At 42.2% G+C, this 21,664-nt stretch overlaps 1 protein-coding gene across 6 annotated transcripts in view; it reads right to left on the bottom strand.

Moving 5' to 3' along the window:
* DMD (dystrophin) overlaps positions 1 to 21,664 on the bottom strand; it is a 2,221,918-nt gene that overhangs the window by 720,513 nt on the left and 1,479,741 nt on the right. For all 6 annotated transcript variants that reach the window (XM_019523954.1, XM_019523951.1, XM_019523950.1 and 3 more), the window contains one exon: positions 172 to 289. In XM_019523954.1, coding sequence (XP_019379499.1) covers positions 172 to 289 — 118 coding nt within the window. The remainder of the gene's footprint in view (positions 1 to 171; positions 290 to 21,664) is intronic.

Here is a 21,664-nt window from a genome sequence, read left to right on the forward strand (position 1 = left end):
ATTTTCCAGGCTATTTGGCAAATTTTCTACAAGAATTGCCTCAAAAATGAAAACAAAAGATATACACTTCTCATAACAAAAGTATTAGGCCTTTGAAAAATACAATACTTAAAAAAAAATTATTACGTCCTCTTGCATGGAGTAACATAAGGTAGCAAAATCACAACTTACTGCGATCAGTAATGATTGTTCTGGCCTCTTGATTGGCAGTCTTGTTTTTCAGATTCTGTGCTGCAGTTATTAGTTCATCCAACTGGGGACGCCTTTGCTCCAAATCCTGTAGTGTTGCCTAATCATACAAAAGTAAACATATGAAACTAACAATAGTTCCAAGCAATTTTTTAAATTGTATTTCACTGTCATTAAAATACTGTACCAGACTGGACCAGGATGTCAATCTGCCCCAGCAGCCTATTTTGAATGGCAACCCTTTCTGAACATTTCAGTGGAGCAAGTCAAACATTATACTGGACTGGATACCTATGCAATTAAAGGTCTGGAGAAAATTTTCTTCCCGATTACTGGCGCTGATCAGTTTTGTCTTGAAGCATGAGGGTTGATAGCATTTATACCTTTTTATATTATTATTATTAGCTGAAGATGATAATATTCTCATTCACTTAAATGTCTATTCCTTCTGTATGAGACGCAAGAGCTTTTAAGACCTTTTACTGGACCAGCTACTGTATAGGTGAGGGAAAATTTTGACAAGCTTGCAGGAACACACTACCTTTTGTCATGTCAGCCTTCTATGAATTCCACTAAAATCTTTAGGAAAAATGTTCAAGTGTTTTAGTTCCAAGCTTAGAGTACCAAAGAAAACATTACCCATTGTCTCAGTACCATTTGTACCACTGTAACCTATACCTTAATTATATACATATTAATCAAGACAATCTTTTACACTAGAGTCTGAACTGAGGAAAACTGGGCCAAACAAGGCAGACTGCTACCAACAGATCTATCAGCTCTTTCTAATGAGGAATAGTATTGTAGGAGTTTTGAGGTGTTACTTGTTGCATAAGGAATAATATCACTACCAAAGGACTCCTGGGTCAGGGCACATATAAACACGCTTAGTTTGCAGTAGTTTGATTCAGGAGTAAAACTGGAGCATATTCACAATGTCCAGTCTTATGCCAGTTTAGTCACACCACTCTGCAATAAAAAGTTACTGTCTGGAAAGAAAGAAGTGGAATTTGCAGCAACGTAATTCACAGAAGTGTATCAGCCGAGTCTCTACTCCCTGAACCAATCTCATCCCAGAATTGCCACTGCTCAGTGCAAACCACATCCTGTATTATATGCAGTGAGGGAGGTCTGTAGTAGATTCCCACCATTGTGTCCCCTGTGCCATGCTCCGCATGGATTTTAACCCAGAGGGTCTCCAGTCATCCATCCTGGTTGCCTATATTAACTTGCAGGGACATGTAGCTTTCTTTAACATAGAAAGCTACACCCCCGCCCCTTTTATCTACATGATCCCTCCTGTACAGGGTATAGCCATCTATAGCCATGGCCCAGTCATGGGTGGAGTCCCACCAGGTCTCCGTTATCCATATGACATCATAATTATTTGCATTGAGCTGGAGGACAAGCTCCTCCTGCTTATTCCCCAAGCTCCTGGCATTTGTGTACAGGCAGGCAAGTGTCCCCTTGGGGGCTCTTGCCTTGCCCACAGATCATACCAGGGCTGGGGCAAGGGTGGGCTCCCTTAAGTGCCTTGGCCCGCTGGCTTTGCAAGGGTTGCTCAGCGGGCCAGCAGTGGTGGTAATCCCCCTGTCCCTCAACAGGCTTAGTTTAAAGCCTAGTGGAGCAGGTCAGCCAGTCTGGCTGAGAAGAGCCTCCTCCCCAGGGGAGAGAGGTGGAGGCCATCTCTTCCCAGCAGCTTGCTGCCTCTGTCACCAAAGAGCAGTCAGTGGTCATGAAAGCCAAAGCCTTCCCGATGACACCAGCGCCATAGTCTTCGGTTGACTAAGTGGATCCTCTTCTCCCTCCTAAGCCCATATACCAAGACTGGGAGGATCGACGAGAACACCATCTGTGTCCCCAGACCCTTTTAGATCATCCAAGTCAAGGCTCTGTCTAGCCAGGTCTTAAAAACCTCCAAGAATGGAAATTCCACAACCTCTCTGGGTAGTCTGTTCTAGCACTTCACTACTCTCCTCGTGAGAAAGTTTTTCCTAATATCTAACCTAAACTTCCCTTGGCTGCAACTTGTGGTCACGTGACCACACTTTCTGTTAATCCTCCATGATCTGTCAGTGGATGGGGAAAATACTTTCAGATACTTAGGCCTCATGGATTTAGTCTACATTGAGGCTCTGCACTTTAGGACTGATATGGAAAACAGATTTATTTCTTTCATGGCTAATTAGAAATTGTGAAGAAAACTTAAATGGAAAATATTTTGCAAGTTGATTTAAAGCACTTTATGCTACATGAAATAGACTTTCAGCAAATTACAAATAACACTGTTGTATGAGGCATAAGATTCAATAGATTTTTTAATAACTGCTAAAGCAATAACCCTATAGAATTAAACGGAAAGCAATGACCTTTCTCTAAAGTTTTTGAAGCAGCTATAGAATTACAAGGTGAATAATATCCTTGGTAAAAAGGAACAGAAAGGATATGGTAATATTAAACTCTTGTTTTTTACAATATATTTTGGTTGAACCTTATATCAATATGAATTTGATACAATTCTCATTAAATTCTGTAGAACTTCTCTACAGTACACGAGTTTTAGTAAAAACCTTTACCACTTTAAACTGTTTTTAAGATCAATGTAAGATGACAGGTACCTTACAATGATCCCACTGTATCACCTACTTATTTAGCTGAAAAGTCTTCTAGTAGTTGTTAATGTTTATAGAGTATTTAAGCAGACAAGTAGAACCCTGTAAGTATGACTTGAGATCCAGAGAGTGAGCTGGTGGGCTACAATTTTCACAGATAAATCAAGATAGTTGTCAAAAATTTATTGCAAATTTCAGGAAGGGCACCAATATATAGGAATACATGAAAAACTCCACCAGAAGAATCATTTCCACCTGGATGAGCTGGATCCTCCCCCTATATAAACTGCCTTAGGCAGCAACCTAGAAGCAACACCAGAAGGGTTTTGGCCATTCTGTAGGTCTGAATTGTGTTTATTCTGTTTGGTTTGGCCTGTTTTTAAATGCTGATAATTTATGTAACCTTAAGTTGTGGCATTGCTCATTTCAGTGTGCAACAGCTGGTCTTTTAAACCACATTGGTTTATCAGTTGGGTGCTAAAGATCCAATGTACTTTGGGAAGGAATTCCTAGATCTGGGTAACAAGTTTATAATGGACAGGTCTTGCTATTGTAGATATGAGATCATTAGCCCACTCACAATAGAAGCACCCTTTGTCCCTGCAGCTTTGCTGTCAATAAATAGAGATCTACCTACGTAGCTGCAAATTACACATAATGTTATACATTTTGAGACACATCAATGTTATGACTATGAAATATGATTGAGTCAGTGAGAGGAAATAATTGTATGTTGGGTTATAAGAACTGCTTTTATAACTGCATGCATTATTCTATATTTGGGGCTTGGAAGGAATAATTAGGGAAGTGACACAATGGCTTCCCAGATAAGAACATCCAAGCATTCAATTCAAGATATGATGAACAAAAAAGGATCAGCTTCAAAAACAGTACAACCTCTCTCAACAGAAAAGATGCCGTTCCATTTTGCCAGACTTGGAACTTGGAAATGAGAGGTATTATATGCAGTTAGATAACATCCTGCCCCCAATCCTGTTTCCTGGAAAAAGGTGATTTGAGTTATGAAGTTGTTCATAATTTTGTTTTGTGGTTTCCCATTCATTATGTTTTCAGGTGCTTTTTAGTAATAGCTATAAATCAGTTTAGAAATGAGGTGTTTTTTAACCAAGTCTATATGACTATATAACACAAATTTCTATAAACATACTCTTCTGGGATCTTTTCCCTTCACTAGTATATTGGAGACTGTAGAAGGAACATTTCTGGCTGCTTGTGCTCATGCCCATGTACTTGGATGGCATTATGTCGACTTTCTTGTCGATTGTATTACTTACTGGAACAAAGGTTTCAAATAACAATGAGTTTAAATATGCAGTTTACATAAATCAGAGAGTTTTGTGTTCACAAGAAGTCCTTTATCTGTGATGGCACTCAAACGTACACTGCCATAATGGGTTTTATATTTTAACGTTGCTAGATATTTTAGTATTCCTGAAACTCTGGAACCCCATCCTGAAGAGCTGGAAACTCACCCAATCAATGAAGTGGATGAAATATTTATCTTGTTTCATTTCATAAAAATTATAAAATGAAACAAAATAACCACAATGCAATGTTCGGCTGTTGTTTGCTAATGTTTTCACAACTGACACCCAAACACACTGTGGGAACATCTACGTGAGACGCTGACTACACAGTAGCTGAAAAATACTGTGAAATACCGTGTCACAACATGGACAGTACTAATATGCTACTGGCACAGTATTATTAGGCTACTGTGCAGTAACATGAACAAAAAGACATTTGCCAGTGCTTCTGCATAGTTTCTTTGGTTACTGTGCATTTATTTAGTACTTGTGAATACAAGTACTAAATAATGTGCAGTAACAACTACTCAGTAGCATCAGATGTGCTCTGTATGGAGAGAACGTCTCAACACAAACATTTAAACCCATTAAATATCCATCCATTCATAAATATATTTATCCTGCTTATCCTATATGGTGCATCAAACATTCAACATAATACTAAGTGCAGGTAAAACACAATCATACATATGTTCAAGCAGTTTAGCATGTGTCATGTGCCTATGTGACATTAAAAAGTTGTTCCCTTTCAAGCAAGGGTTCTCTCTTAACAGGTACTAACTTTAATAGGTCACTACATTCTAATAATTTGCGACTGCTGCAAGTGAACATGTGGCAAGGCCGTTAGAAGCAAGAGTGCTTTTTCTATTCAGTTTTCCTTCACCTGGAAGCTGCCTAAAAGAGGAAAAAATATTTAAGTGGTTCTGACATCCTTTGCAAAAAAAGTGGTTCCCAAACAGTTCTACAATGCAAGTTCGATGCACTCTGTTATGTGTACTGAACAACACAGAACATTTCTTTGATTCTGCATGAAAGCAGGGACAGTAAGATCTGAAAGCACCACTAGATCTGTATTCAGTATAATTAAAAGCAGCATGTGATTCCAAGTCCAGAGTTAAGACTATCACCTGAGAGTTTGCACCACATGTATGAAGAATTCATTCGCATTTTCCTTGCTTCTTGTTAAAGTAACAAAACAGTGGGCAACCCTAAAACATCCTGCCCCACAACCATCAATCAGTGGGATTGACTAAAGTGCTTATATGGTGTATGGATCCAATATAGATGGATCTTCTACCTCATTAGTTCCTTGAACCAGAGCTTCAAGAGGAATCCTGGCTTAACTCCTTTTAGCACTACTGTTTTCTCTGGGAGATGATCTAGGCTTGTATTTGTGAGCACTTTTCCCACCTTGATATGGAATATATATATTTCACATTACTTGCCCTCACAAATATTTATCTATATCTTTTTTACCAAAAAAAAGAAAAAGAAATCCTGAAGTCCTGACTGCAGTGTCACATATGGATGCCAAGATGCTAGGGCCTGCCATGTGCTTGTAGCACAGAATCACTGTTAAAATACTTTTCTTCAGGGGAAAAAAAAACCCCTCTTCTTTCTTGGCATAGGAAGGAACTGTATATCACAGCCATGTTGCATGGAACACTTAATGGAAGCATACTCAAGGACACTTCTATGCTTACTCCTAAGAGTTATGTCTGATCACCAAAAGCTCAGGATGTTCCAGTGTTGATGCAGTCCAAGGACATAGTGAGACACTCCTGTTCAGAGGATGTCCTGTAGCTTAAAATGTCAGCAGGACCAGTGAGATCAGATCCTGGAGGACCTCATGGAGTCCTCCACATACTGAGCCAATGCTACTAAGAGCTAGTTTTCTGCCTATAAGCACTGGTGGAACCAGTCAGAGGAACTGCTAAGAACTCTTCAGCTGGCTCTTGTGATGACTTTTGTGACTTGGGACTGCCAGTTCCTGGAACTGGTACAGGGGCTGGTGAGGAACTCAGAGAGGGTCTAGGAATTATCTCTTGAGAGAACACAAATTCTTTTTTGCAGGAAACAGAGATTGCTTTGTTTGGTTTCAGTTTTGTTTGGAGGGCGGGAGTGGTGGTGGGGGGTGGTGCTATTTAAATCGTATACTACTTTTCATCTCAACATTCCAGGTCTGGCAAAACAGGATGGCGTCTTCCCTCAGGATGGGCTGTAACTTCTTTGAAGTTGATAGTTTTGTCCACCATTATCTTGAGTAAATGCTTAAACATCTGTATTTGAGCAGCTATTGTGTTGCTTCCATGATCATTCCTTCCAAGCTCAAAATATAAGTTAGCTCATATAGTTATACTCTATACCCATGACAATTATGCAACGCCTTCTTGGACAGGGTGGCTAACACTGAAGAATTGCCTAAGGCCTTCCTAGACAGGGTGGCTACAGCTGTGGTGGAGTATGTCCACACCACAACAGTGAGGCACCAGGCACCTGTAGCTACCTCCCCTTCCCCACTCAGAGGCAATGGCACCAATCTTATGTCAGCTGAGGCTAGCATGGAAACCAGCTGCCTCCCATCCATTCTCTCTCATCTTTTCCTGGACAGTACCCACTGCTAAATAGTCAGTGGGAGCAAGGGGAGGCTGGCCAGCTGGAGCCTTGCAAGGTTGCCTGACTGAATGCCAAGTATGGAGTGGAGATCTGAGTAGTAGGTCCACCAAACACCATAGCACAGATGGCTGTTCCCTTTCCTGGGGTGCTAAGAAATGCCACCACCCTTTCAGGTGCCTGCACCCTAGCAACAAGGGGAAAGCACCATAAAAAGGCACCTAAACTTTGATGATGTGATGGGAGGATGATTCCTGGTGCTATTTGCTCCCACTCAGCTCCCCAGCAGTGTGGATTTGGACTGCCGCCCCCTATAGAGATGAGACTATCCAGCTCTTGGAGACCCTCAGGCTCAAACTGGGGTGGGGTTGGGGGAGGGCATGCTTACTGGTCAAAGTACCTCTATGGATTCTCCTAGCCAGGAAGATGACCTGACTTGGGTGGACCCCAAACCTCCCCAGAGCACATTTAGCTCAATTGTACATTTAGCACAGTTTGCACAATTAATTTGAAGGAAAAAAATTTGCAGTTATGAATTTTGTCCCTTGCATATTTTCTGTCCATGCTGCTCACAACTCTGACCCACCCAACAGTCAATGTCTTGGTTTCCCCGTTCCAGCCAGACCTCACAGACTCCCAAGGTAGGGCCTCATGCCTCAGTTTCCCCCTCCCAGCTACTCTTGCACACTCCCAATGCAAGACCTTAGTTCCCCCATGAGTCTTTCAGTACTCGATTCCTTCATCTTCTCCTTTCACTGCCCCTCCAGATGTCTCACCACAGGGAGCATTGAGCCCAATAGTTAGCCTGGAAGGTGTTTAATGATGGTTTGGAACAGCACATTGAAAGGCACAGTGCAGCAAATTAAGGGTTCACAATCACTCAGAAGTCCCTTGTACTTCCTCCTGCTTGGCAGAATGTCGTCCCAAAAAAGGTAGTCAGCTAAGGCTTCCCTGACTGGCAGTTGTTCTGTCTGGGACAGTTGGCTGGGAGTGCTGCCTTTGGTCTGGGCACCACCCAAAGTCCCTGTGGCATCCCCCACTGTGGGTCTGTTCAGAGCCAGACCAACTTCTAGAAAGGCTTCCTCCCCTTGCCTCACATATATTGTAGAGGATGAAGGTGCTGGCTACAAAGCTGAGAATATTCTTCAGTGTGGATCCCCAGAGCACGTTTAGGTGTCCAAAGGCATGCTCCACCACTATCTGGCAGCTGTTCAGCTGGTAGTTGAAGAAATACTTCCTAGGGTCCAGCTGCCCAGTTTATGGCTTCATGAGCCAGGGAAGCAGTGAGGGAATAGTCAACCTACCAAAATCCATGGTGGGACTGCCAGATGCAAACTCACCCACCCCAGTCCAGCTATAGGAAAGCAGTTTCTGAATACACAGGCATGTGCCTGGCCCAACCACCCAACATAGATATTAGTGAAGCACCCTTAGTGATCCATGACTCCCTGGCGTATAACTGAAAAGAATCACTTACGATTTATACAATCCAAGATACGGTGAGAGGAGCACAGAATGGGTATGTGGGTCCCATTAATGGTCCCACTCAATTCAGGAAGCCCATCTGTTTAAGCCCATCAGCAATGACCTCCAGTGAGTTCCTGAGCTGGATGAACTGAGGCCCCAGCTCCTCACAAAAAGCACATGCACAAAAGCACCTCGTAAAGTGCTCCAGGTCAGTTTGATCCCAGCTGCTCCTGCCCCACCCTGGTGCTTGATGGAAGAAAGATCTGCCAGGGGCCTAAGTGTAGGCAAGGGGCACAGCATCCTCGGGCACCATCTTAGAGGGGTACAAAATGGCAGCTGTCAGTGCTGCCACCTGACCATTGTTGCCCAGGATGCAAAACTTCCAAGTTATGCCTCCAATTACAGCAGAAAAAAAACACATCCACTTGGCATTTTTAAAAATACCAGATGACAAGCAATAGCAACAAACACAGCAGTCCAAATACTTGAGGGAAAACAAAATGGTTTACACAGAGCGTATACATGAAGAGTAATAGCTACAACAAAGCTGGTGACCTACTCCCATGAATGCACGGTGAAGACACCTGGATTTCAAGATAGCTCATGTGCAGAATTCTGTAACCCAGACACAGGTTTAATGAATGGCTTAACTGGCTGTGCAAAAGTTTTTCTCTTTTTGTTTCTGAACAGAAAGCTCTGAAAGGAGAAGTCATCTGATAAGGATGTAGGTAGACATTTATATATCCATTTTAATTTTTAAAAAAGTGTTCAGTTTTCAGTTATCTTCTGACATGATGGAGGTTTCAGAAAGCTAGACTAAGGCACAAAAGTTATTTAAATGTTCAAAGGAACTCTTTATAATCTGGGCTTCACCAACAGTTATTTAATGTAATATAACTGGACCCTCAAGTGAAACCCTTAAGGAGATTTTTGTATATGGACAATTGCAGTACTGTGTTCATTGCTTTTTTCACATTTTAAAATAACTGTTACAACCACATAGGAAAGTACAATTCATTAATAGTGCTATCCTGATAGTGGTGCTGCCTCAGGATGTCAACATGAGAAAAATAATTGTCTTCTGTTATTAAAAACTGACATACTACAGTAAAACTTCCTGTGACAGGTTTATCAAAGGAAATTAAATCAATATTAGCCCTGATCCCACCACATCACAGGAAATGTTGAAGTCTATCCTGGCCCAAATAAAGGGTACATCCGTATAGCACAATGCAGTCCTGTGCAGAGAAATTAGAGCTAGCTCCAAATGAGACTGCTCAGATACTGGGAGCTGGAGAGCTGCTTTTCCCTAGCATTCTGCTAATTAGTCCTACTGAATTTGCAGGTATGTTAACCTGGGAGAGCACTGTACTAACACACACATTTAGAGCTGCTCTGTGCTATGTAATTCGCATTATTCACTGACAGTAACAGGCTCTATATTTCACAAATACTTGGGGCCTGGCCTTTTAATTCCCAATACTCTTAAGTCACATAGTACACTCTAAATATAATATTTGGATCATATTTTGCAGAGCTATGGTCACTGTGTTCTTAATCACTAAATATGAAAAATATAATTTCTCAGCTACATATGCCTTGAGCACAGCATGGAGTTCGCAAATGTTCAGTGGGATCATGCCTGTCATTCATTATATATTTGAATATTAACTAACACCACAATTGAACCTCAACAGTTTGCCTCTAAGTGCTGCTAAACTATAAATGTTAATTAAAAATAGATTGGATTTTAGATATGGTTGTGGATATAACTGTAAACTGCATCCAACTGGAGGGCCCAGTAGCAATCTGTTGGGGCTACTCAGAGTAAGGCAAGTATAGAGTGTGTGAAAACCCTAGCCCTCACTGCCTTGTGGGTACTCCTTGATTGGAGAAAAGCTAACAGACATCACCCTGACAGAAACATACTTTCCCTGAGGCATTAGACAGTCAGAAGCAGCTCTAATCTCTTGCTTTCTGATAGAAAATATGGTCATCTAGGCACGGAACATCTGGATTTGGTCTGGCCTTTGGACTCCATCTCAATGGTTTAAATCAGGGATGGTAGGTCTAGGTCAGGCTCCCTGCCTCCAAATTCTTGCCTAGGCATATGCTCTGAAGGTCTTAGTGGGAAGGTCATGTAGACCTCTTGCACATACACCATGATCCAGAAGATCAATGGTTGCCAAGTAAGTATTTAATATAATTGGATCTGAATTTATTTCCATCTTGCATACACTTTGATAGCTGATGCTTAAACATCTATTGTACATAGACATTATTATGCGGTTTAGCTTTCTATCTATCCCCTAACATTCTGTCATATGTTGAAGGTGAGGCATGTAGTATCACAGACAGTACATGACTCAATCTGGTCAGTGAAGATTATAAATAAGTACTGAAATGTAGCTACTGTAAGGTTTAAAGTCAATAATCCAGTACTTTGGAATAGGAATGGTCTTATTGAGTAAGCTGTTCTGCTTTTTTACAATCTGCTGGCCACTGTGCTTCACAGTTCATAGTTTTTTAAATTTTGAAACCCTTCTCATGTTACTATTTCCACTAATGAAAACAGAGCTTCTTGCAGATTTGGCCCTGTATTTGGAAATCAACAGTTAAACTTGTGCATTACTGTGGTGAATCAGACCACTGGCTTCAAAGGCTGAAGAAGTGGGCACCAAACTTGAAATTTCTTTTTGAAGACTAGCCATTGTTTTAAATACTTATGAATTTAAACATAATAGGTTTAGTAGCATCACAATAATGGTAAGACATGATTCAAACATCACTTCTTTCTGCATTTTGTTAAAAAGTGGTACGACTGAATTAACAATATTTTCCACATTTGTGGACAGTGACTGCTCAAAAGAAAAATCCAATTTTCAGGTTCCTAACTTTTATGGTTTCTTTACACAAAAGGGTGGTTGAAATATGGAACAAATTGCTGCGAAAGTCAGCATTTGAAGCAAGTAGTGAAAATCCACTGAAGACAAAACCTGAAAAAAAACCAAAAGGCAGAAATGTGATAAATATAAACGTAAGTTGAAATTGATAGTATTAAGACAATTGTTCAAAAAGTTCATTACATTTATGATGATTGATCTTCATGTGCTACACTCCTCACCCTGGCCTTATATGAAAAAAACCTCTGTGTGATCTTTGGGTTTTGTCTATATTTCTGGCTGGTCTTTTAAGACAGCCGTAACAAATACAAGTATGGGAGGCCCCCTATAGCCATGAGTTCCTCCCTGCTGCACTGCCATTTGCCCCAAAGAACACACCACGGTTGTGCTAGGATAACTCCTTAACCCAGAAGGCCTCAGTTCCACTACCATTCTCTATCAGACCCTGCAACTGCAGTAAGGGAATCCCTGCCAGCCCCAGGTGGCCATCCCGCTGGGTTGAGAAAGAAATTATAGGCTCCCCTTTCCATAGAAAGGACTTGCCTGGAATACCACTTGCTTAGAGATCATTCTTTCCACAGGCAAACAGCCTGGAGAGAAAATAACAAAAGGAATTATTACATGGGAGAAGAGAATTATACAAGAAAACAGATTATAGGTCTGGAGACATAAAAGCAAAACAGGTGCATTCTTTTACCGTCTCCCTAGCTACACCTTAGCCCTTCTGAGAGACCTGCCAGTGTTTATAGAGATCAGCCTTCCTGCTGCTTCTCTCAGCCATGGCAACTGGGGTCTCCAAAAAATCCAAAAGACCCAACATAGCCCACAGCTATCTTTGTAAATCATTTCCAACCACCCCCATGTAAGTCACTGGAATTCTCCAAAAAATTCTTGTTTCTGAGACACGTGGAGCCCCGTCTCAAGGGAGAGCCATTTTTTCAGGTGCCTCTCTATTGTGAAGTTGATTTCCCTATTATGGGTAGACTATGCTCTGCAATGCCCAACTCAATGATGTCTCCTTCTGCCTGAGTCTAGGAGGGGCAATTGTCTTTGAGTATGCATACCTCAGCCCATTAGCTGAACCATGTCCAAAATTATAAAGATTATACACAGACAGCATAACAATCTATACAGTGATAAAAGCAACATAAATGGATACTACATAATATGGGCTTTCCAATGAGATTGTGTACCAGTACAATAAACAGCAAGAAAACATGCATGACATGCCATGAACCCCAAAGCATAATGTAGCATTATTAAATTAAAGGATATGTTTTCTGTTATGGTCTCAAGCACTTATCTTGTCATGCCCTATACAGTATAACCTCATGAGTCTGGCATGCTCAGGACTGAGCACCTGCTGGAAATGTGAAAAATCAGGATTTTTTAAATTGGAGTGAGAGCCAGTACTGGAGCTGGGGGTAGGGGGTAACAGCAATCACACATGGAGCGATGATGCGGAGTGGTGGATGGTTGCAGCAGCCACCGCATGCAAGCTTCTTCCTCTGCTGCTCTGGGACTGGCTGCTCTACTTCCCAATGGAGTGTGGTTTAAAAAAGTGCCAGATTTTTGATAATTCTGGATTTTTGATATCTGGATTTATGAGGTTATACTGTATTCTAAACCCTAAGCTACCAGCAACTGAAATCAAGTAGGATTTTTTCATATAAAGCAACTTGGATAAATATTCTCTGTTGGTGAACATAAAGCAGAACACATCAACTGAATGAAGGGCTGAGAGTTATTAGCTTCCCTGCATTTGACCTGGTTGTGACCTATTTTGAGGTTTCTTTTATAAAGGTTTTGGGCCTGCTTCACCATAGTGTTGGACCAGCTTTACATCAATAAGATGCCACTGGAATCAATGGAATTACAACGACTTAAAACTGGAGTGAGTAGCAGGTGAAGCTGGTTCTATAGTAGCTCAGCAACTTTTCTAAGAGGTCTGCTACAGTAAAGGTATATATCTTGGGGCCATAACATTACATGCGTCTTTGGTATTCTTATCGTACACACTACTATTAACAGAGTCAAAAGGAGGAAAGCTACAATGTGATGCAACTAGCAGAATGGAGGTCTATGATCAAGCACAGAACAGAAGATATCATTTATATCTGTCCATACAAATTCAAGGTCAAATCTCAGAATTCTTCCAGGATCTGTCACTCTCTCTCAATATCAGCATTGTCATGCTGATATTCCTTTTTTAGGCAGAAAGCAGATTTGCTTCTTATAAACTAAATCATAAGCTTTCATGAACCCGAGCTCACACAGCATCTGATGAAGTCTACAGACCTTAGTCTAATAAGGTATAAATCTACCCTGTCTTCTGCCTGACTTCAGACTAACATGGCTAATTACCTCTTTCCATTCTTTTCTTAGGCAATTTGGAGACAATTCAATTAAAGAGGCTATTGAGGAAGTGGCTTAATCATCTTTTCTCTAAACCTTAATGTGTTCTAAATGAAAGATGACCAAACTGATAACTTCCTTATAAATGTCTTTGGCATTGTCAACTTAAAAGAGAAGCCTTTCAGAGGGGTTTGGAGCCTGTTCACAAACTGGCCCATTCTCTAAATCTGAGTTGTTATGCACACAGTGAGGAAGACTGACATTTGTACATTTTGGAGCAAGCTTGCTAACAATCTCAGAAAATGTAGATAATGTAACACCTACAGTTAATCTGCATAACAAAATAGGCTTTGTTAAATTATTCCACCCAAGAACAATTTGTATTTGTTTTCTTTTTCACTGATCAGTAACAGACGACGAGAGAAAAAGGATCTTCATTTACATATGCTACGGATTTAAAAATAAAATTACAAATCATGCAATTTACTAATTTAACTCTCCAGAATTTTCTTTTTAAAAGGACCATTTTGTTACAGACATTACACTGTTCCATGATAATACAGTTATTTACTGTTTCTCTCCCTCTCTCTCTCTAGACATACACACTTTAAAGAAAGAGAAAGAAAAAGAACCAATACAAATAAGCATCTAGAAGTTTTACTACATTGACTGGCACATGTCAGTGGAACTAAAATGACAACAGAAAACATACCACTATGAAAATAAGAAAATAATTCCATGCTAATCCAAAAGCTGCCTCAGCAGTCCTGTATATATAGAATATCATCTGCCTCAGAGGTGATTATGCAATGTTATGAGGAAGTCATAACTTTTTTTTTGCGAGGCAACTGCATTCATGGAAGTGACTCATGGAATCAATATGCTTATATTAACAGAACAGTGAGTCTGCCAGTAAATAATATTAAAGGGGTGCAAAGAGTTTAGAACTCTATGTACAATTTAAAAATCCTGGGAAGCAGCAAGAAGTTGTTTCTATAAAAACTGTTGCATCACAACATGCATATCTGCATATCCATCTTTGCAGACAAGGCCTTTCAGCATGTATTCACAAGCCCCTGGGCAGGGAAGAATACTTCAGTGGCTGTGCTTTGACCAACACTAGGTATATGCTGATGGAGGAGGCTGAAACTGTGAGGACCATTTTTTCTATGTAGTGGTTTTCAGGAAGGGAATTTGGGGAGTAAAACTTTTCCCTGGAAAAACAAAGGGATAGATGTGATGAAAGAAGGTTTAAAGTGGACTCACAGGTCACAGATAAGGAGGAAACACATTAATCTTAAGGCAAGAGATAGGAAGAGATAAACAAGCTTTGTAGCAAGGAGGAGCTATTTTCACCAATTCAAGTTAATAGGAACTACAATGGGAATCTGATCTGGCAGGGTGAACACATACGAAAGATACTGTCAGGGGAAGGGAGCGGTGTTTCATTCAAGGTGTCTTTAGACTATTCCTTCTTCCCCCTTTAATGATCTATATACCCTTGCAGTTTATCTTTTCTAATAACAAATAATGGCATTCTCAAAATCCCTCTGGAAAATCTGAGTGTTAGGTTGCTTTCACTACCACATGCACCCAAAGAGTTAGGCCATGGCCCAGTGGGCTCCTGGTGTGGAGTTCCTAGAGAGAATGGCTAAGTACAGACATTCAAAAAGTTTGAGGCAAGATCTAACAAACCATTGTGGGTTTCTTTAATCTGCGTAGATTGGATTGAGAATGAACAGAACACACATTCACCCTCCAGTTGCAGGGGTGGGGGGGAGAGAATCAGATGCCTGCACTGGCTGAGGCAGAAGTTGTACAGTACTCCTACATGCCTCCCAGCACCCCAGAAATCACTGAAGGGCATCTAAGTGCAGCCCAGAGGGGGCCATGCACCCCTCCAATGCCCTGCTGCCTCTGCAGATCCTCCCCTGTGCCAAGCCCTAGGCTTCCAGAGCAGGCCACCATGGCACGCCTGGCAGCCCACTTGGTGGTGGCATGGGGGCGGGCGGGAAGAAGCGCTCTGCAAATGGATGGTTTGGGCCCCTCAGAGCAATGGTGGGGCAGGGTGCAGAGACTTTGGCTCTGTCAGACCACAGCCCTTCTGCCCAGCCATGGGTCCTGGCTCAGCCAGCAGGCAGCCCAGAGCAGAGGGGAGAGGTGTGGGGGTGTGAAAAGGGAGGCTTCCCAGCTTGGTTGGACAGCAGGACCCCTTTCAACAGCCCCCTACTGCCAGCTGCTGCCTCTCAGCAGTGGGGGAGAAGGGGGGAATGCAGCCATCCTCCCCACTGCTCCTGAAAGACAGTGATTGGCAGGGGGCAGGACTGTGGAGAGGGGCCCTGCTCGCCAGACAAGTTGGGCAGTGGGGGGGAAGGTCCTGGCCTATGGGCTCCACCAAGTTTCATAGTTTCATAGATTTAGGGTCGGAAGGGACCTAGTAGATCTTCTAGCCCGACCCCCCACCAGGGCGCGAGAACAACAAAAAAACCCCCAAAACAAGAAATGGGACTCAAATGAGTCCAGCCAGGTAGGCATCCAGCCTCTTCTTAAAGACCCCCAGGGTAGGGGCCAGCACCACTTCCCTTGGAAGTTGGTTCCAGCTCCTAGCCGCCCTAACTGTGAAGTAGTTCTTGCGGATGTCCAATCTATACCTCCTCTCCATCAACTTGTGCCCATTACTCCTTGTTATGCCAGCGGGCGCTAGGGGAAACAGCGTCTCCCCCAAACCCTTCTGGTCCCCCCTAGTGAGTTTATAGACGGTCACCAGGTCCCCCCTCAGCCTTCTCTTGTGGAGGCTGAATAGGTTCAGGTCCCGCAGTCTCTCACTGTAGGGTCTGCCCTGTTGTCCCTAGATCATGCGGGTGGCCCTCCTCTGGACCCTCTCCATGTTGTCCACATCCCTCTTGAAATGGGGCGCACAGAACTGGACACAATACTCCAGCTGTGGCCTGACCAGCGTCGCGTAGAGGGGGAGGATCACCTCCTTGGCTCTACTCGAGATGCACCTGTGGATGCACGACAAGGTCCGGTTAGCCCTGCCAACCATGACCTCGCATTGTCGGCCCATGTTCATCTTGGAGTCAATAATGACTCCAAGATCTCTTTCTGCCTCCGTGCTCTCAAGTAGGGAGTTCCCCATTGTGTAAGTGTGCTGCTGGTTCCTACTGCCCAAGTGCAGCACCCTGCACTTGTCCGTATTGAAATGCAAAGTTGCACAGGTCAGAACTCTAGGGGGATCAGGACTGGGGCCAGGAGCTCCATTCCCACCCTCCCCCTCCACTTAGAGACAGCATCTGGCATGGACATGGGGCTGCAGAGAGGGGCCCTGCCAGATTAGCCTGGCAGTGGGTAGCGCAGGGGATGGAAGCCCCCTGCCATGCAGGCACCTCCCACCTGTGCAGGCTTGAGTTCTGAGGGGCCATGGCAGGGGGCTCTGTTCCCCCCTCCTCCCTGCTGCCCAGTTCAGCTGATAAGTGTAGGCATAATGCAGGGTTGCGGGGCAGAGGCTTTACTGCCTCAGCCCTGTTACAGCCCAGGGGCAGGCCCTGTAAATGGGGGTTTAGCAGGTACCCACAAAGGAGCCTGGGATGCCATAGGACCAAGATCTAAGTTGTGTTGGGGGGGGGGGGGATCTGGTGCAGAAGTTTGATAGACTGGTCTAATCTAAACCAATTAAGTCTGATACTACATTGATCCAGGTCTACCTTAGAGTGGGTTCCACCAATTTTAAACCAGTCTATGTGCACTGAATTTCTGTGTTGTTACAGGTTTAGACCAGGTTCCAATCACTTATACCAATGAATGTGTAACTTCTGTACCTAGCCAAAGTATTTAAATTATGGTGACTGAGGATCTGAACTTTGAATGTGATCCTGTCTAGATCTGTAACAAAATAAGGAACCCCAAGAGGTCTGTCAACTGTAAGTTCCATTCTGGAATTCAACTAACATTAAAAGATGTTTCAAATTCAACAATAATCAGTGAATCACCCCATGCAGTATCCACAGCTTCTTATCCTGACAGCTGAGATAGGATCATAGATTGTGCTCCACAGTCCTCTTATCATTTAGGAATAGGTAATGCAACCATCCCACAAATAGACAACATGAAATCTTTTTTCTGCCCTTCTCTTGGATTGAAAGAACTTCCTCCCACAGCCCAAATAAAGGAGAGTGAATATAGGATAAGAATGATGAAGAGAAAGAGAACTGGCACCGGAAGCATTATATTTTGGGACAGAGATTTTTATGGGCTAGAACTGGTCTTACCCAGTGGGTCACCCTTCTGCAACATAGAGTGGCTTGTAGCAGAGCCAAAATTATACAAGTACAAACTTGGATATTTTCTGTCATGTCACAGCAAGACCTTGAGATTCTATTTACAAGGGACATTTTTTGACATATGTTGTCATTTTTAACCTAATGTATATCAATATCTTAAGAGATGATATGCGTTGGCAGCAACCTCAGCTGCTATCTGTGGGAACACAACACTGAACAGAGGGACACTACATAGGAAGTTTACTACTCATGCTATTTGAGAACATATGGTAAAATGTCAACTAATAGTCAGATAACAGCTTACCATTTCAAGATCAGATGCCATGATGGATTCTGCTAGCTGAGAGAAGACGGAGAAAGAAAAGAGGTGGATAAAATGACAGCCCAGAAAGAATTGTAACTATGCTTTGAAATGATCTCTGGAAGTGGGAGTTCACACTAGAACCATCATAACAAAATGAGAAAAAAAAATAATGCTGAATATGTAACAAAGTGATACATTATTTAAAGATTCTTAAAATATGTGTGTAATATAATACAAAATGTTATTAAAAATCAGTTCACTGAAAACAGTAGGTGATAAATCAGGTGCTGAGGACAGTTTGGGAGTCAAGGAGGAATCAAGATTATAAAACCTGGAGGCAAATCTTTACAGCAGATTTATAGGAAAGAAAGAAACAAATGAAGGTCAGTATAAGGGTTATAGCTGGACATAAACCAAAAATGTACAGATATATTTTGCAAAGTGACTTTTCCTCTTTATTAAAATATTATTTTGTATAAACAGGGTATGAGTATTTGGAATCTGTAAAATGGTGCTTAGTTTAGAGGACAAAAGCTACAAAATATTGCTTGAAGAATAAATATATTCCTAGTCAACAGAGGGAACTTTTCTTTCTTTTTTTGTAACTACCAAACTGCTGCTGGTTTTTGGGTTTCGTTTCCTTTTAATCATTTTGCCTCACTCATAATTTTATCCCAGCCATCCTGATGTTTGTTATGTTTTATATTATTTTTAAAACATTTTCCTGTTTTCTTAATATAGCATATGTTAAGTATAACAAAGATCATTTATATTTTATACTTTTCAATTTTTCTACTGAACATTTATAATTCTTTAAGCATTTCAGTATAGTATATCAGTGATTTGGTTTTGGAAAGCCCTAATGTATGAGTATGCACTTAATCTACTAGTTGATTTTCTATGCAATCAGGATAAACTATTTTAGGCAATCTTACACTATTCCAGATGATCAAACTTAATAACATAATAGATGGAACTCAATTTTGTGCAGTGTAAAGTAGCTTCAATTCCCAGGAAAGTCTAAAGAATGACAATATCGCAGCACACTTAGTTATTGCTTATAAATATATGTAAATATTTGATTTCCAAAAATTCTCTCTCATAACTCATATATGATTTCTCTGTTTTAAAAATTAAATTCTTGTATTAACCCTGAAAACTTGTATTGTCATGAAAACTCAGAAGGTTGATTTAATTTATCCTTGACTATGCAATTTAAATACACAAAGTGAAGGTCCTGCCAGCCTATTATACACTAGATAAATAAGATGACTTTACCCTATAATCATAACAGTACCTTAATAAAGTTGTATCACATAGGTATCTTTAGCCATCTACCTTCAATTTAAAATCAAGGAAAAACTTTTACTGGGGTTAGGCGGGGAATGGAGAACCCAAAATGGGAACTTTTGTGCTAAGAATATTTTTGCTCTCAATGCCCTTCAAATTCTCCAGCCTCAAAAAATCTGAAAATCTTTTCTTCTAGAAGCCATGCTGAGGATTAAGTAATGAAAAGGCCTTCCTCAGTTCCTGCTAAATCCTTACTTGGTTTTTTTTTGGAAAACTGCCATTAATTTTAATGAGAGTTTGTCTGAAGAGAAAAACGAGTTAGAAGAGAAGACTGAACAGGGCTTTGATAACACTTCTCAAATACCTGAAGGGTGATCATAGAGAGGATGGAAATGGATTTTTCTCTGTGGCTGTAAGGGACAGGGCTAGGTGCATTGGCCTCAAGTTGCAGCAGGAGAAATTTAGACTGGACATAAGGAGGAACTTTCTGACTATGAGGGTGGATCAGGCACTGGAACAGGCTGCCAAGAGAATTTGTGAAATCTCCATTCCTGAAAGTTTTCAAGAGCAAGCTGGACAGACACTTGGCTGGGATTTAGTCAGAGATGATCCTCCCCCTGTGAGATAGACTAGATGACCTTGTGAGGTCCCTGCCCAGGCCTACTTTATTATGATCCCCTTGTCATCAACCCTATTATGTTTTGGGTGTTCATAACATTTCATAAATGTTTTGTTGTGCTGTTCTGTACTGACATGGAATGTGTGGGTTTCATGGAAAGCCACTGTTATGTTGCACCTCTTTAAGTTACTGTTATGACCATATTTTTCTAACTGTACCTATATTTTATGGTTTTGGATATGGTTTAGTCAAGAAAAGAGTGGGTACAACTGTTAAATTTCTCTTGCTGGGCATAAAGGAGTTATCCCTGTGTAAACTCAGGTTGGGAAGGACCGGGTTAGAGACCTGACCTCAGGTTGGGGAGGAGCAGGTTAGAGAGCTTCTGGAGGAGTTGGGTGTGTTCAAATCAGCGGGTCCAGATGCTCTCCACCCCAGGGTGTTGAGGGAGCCAGCAGGGGTTATTGCAGGGCCCTTGGCATGGCTTTACAAGGGCTTGTGGTGCTCAGGCCAGATGCCAGATGATCGGAAGATAGCCAACGTGGTCCCCATCTTTAAAAAAGGGAGGAGGGAGGACCAGGGCAACTATAGGCTTGTCAGTCTTACCTCAGTCCTATGAAACTCTTTGAGACGATCATCAAGGCGCACATGTGCGATGAGCTGGCTTCAGGGATGATGCTCAAGGGCAACCAGCATAGTTTCATTAGGGGCAGGTCATGTCAAACCAACCTGATTGCCTTTTATGATCAGGTCACAAAAGCATTGGATGCAGGTGTCACCATGAACGTAGTCTTTCTGGACTTCAGCAAGGCCTTTGACATCGTCTCCCACCCCATCCTCATTAAAAAACTAGGCGACTGTGGCATTGATACCTACACAGTCAGATGGATTGCAGGTTGGCTGAAGGGTCGTACTCAGAGGGTGGTGGTGGATGGGTCATATTCGACCTGGGGGACAGTGGGCAGTGGAGTCCCCCAGGGCTTCGTCTTTGGGTCCGCGCTGTTCAATTTCTTTATCAGCGATTTGGATGATGGGGTGAAAAGCAACCTGTTTAAGTTCGCTGATGATACCAAAATTTGGGGTAAGGTGAGCATGCTAGTAGGGAGGGAAAGACTGCAGCAAGACCTGGATAGGTTACAGGGGTGACCTAACATAAACAGGATGCGTTTCAATACTGACAAGTGCAGGGTGCTGCACTTGGGCAGTAGTAACCAGCAGCACACTTATAAGATGGGAAACTCCCTTCTTGAGAGCACGGAGGCAGAAAGGGATCTTGGAGTCATTATTGACTCCAAGATGAACATGGGCCAACAATACGAGGACATGGTCAGTAGGGCTAACCATACCTTGTCATGGAAAGATGATAAAAAGTCCTTTTCCAAATATATAGGGAGGATGAAGAAAGCACCAGGAAATGTGGGGCCCCTGCAAGATTCTCTGGGCAATCTGGTGGTTGCACCAGAGGAGAAAGCAGACCTCTTAAACCAATTGTTCACCTCCATTTTCTTGTGCAGGAACCGGGAGTTTCCCACTGTGATGCAAGACTGACTCAAGGGGAATGCCTTCAGACCTCAGGTTGGGAAGGACCGGGTTAGAGAGCTTCTGGAGGGGCTGGACGTATTCAAATCAGCAGGTCCAGATGCTCTGCACCCCAGGGTGTTCAGGGAGCCAGCAGGGGTTATTGCAGGGCCCTTGGCATGGCTTTAC

The sequence above is a fragment of the Gavialis gangeticus genome, unplaced genomic scaffold, assembly GCF_001723915.1.
Source record: "Gavialis gangeticus isolate Ggan-Ray unplaced genomic scaffold, GavGan_comp1, whole genome shotgun sequence".
Taxonomy (NCBI): domain Eukaryota; kingdom Metazoa; phylum Chordata; order Crocodylia; family Gavialidae; genus Gavialis; species Gavialis gangeticus.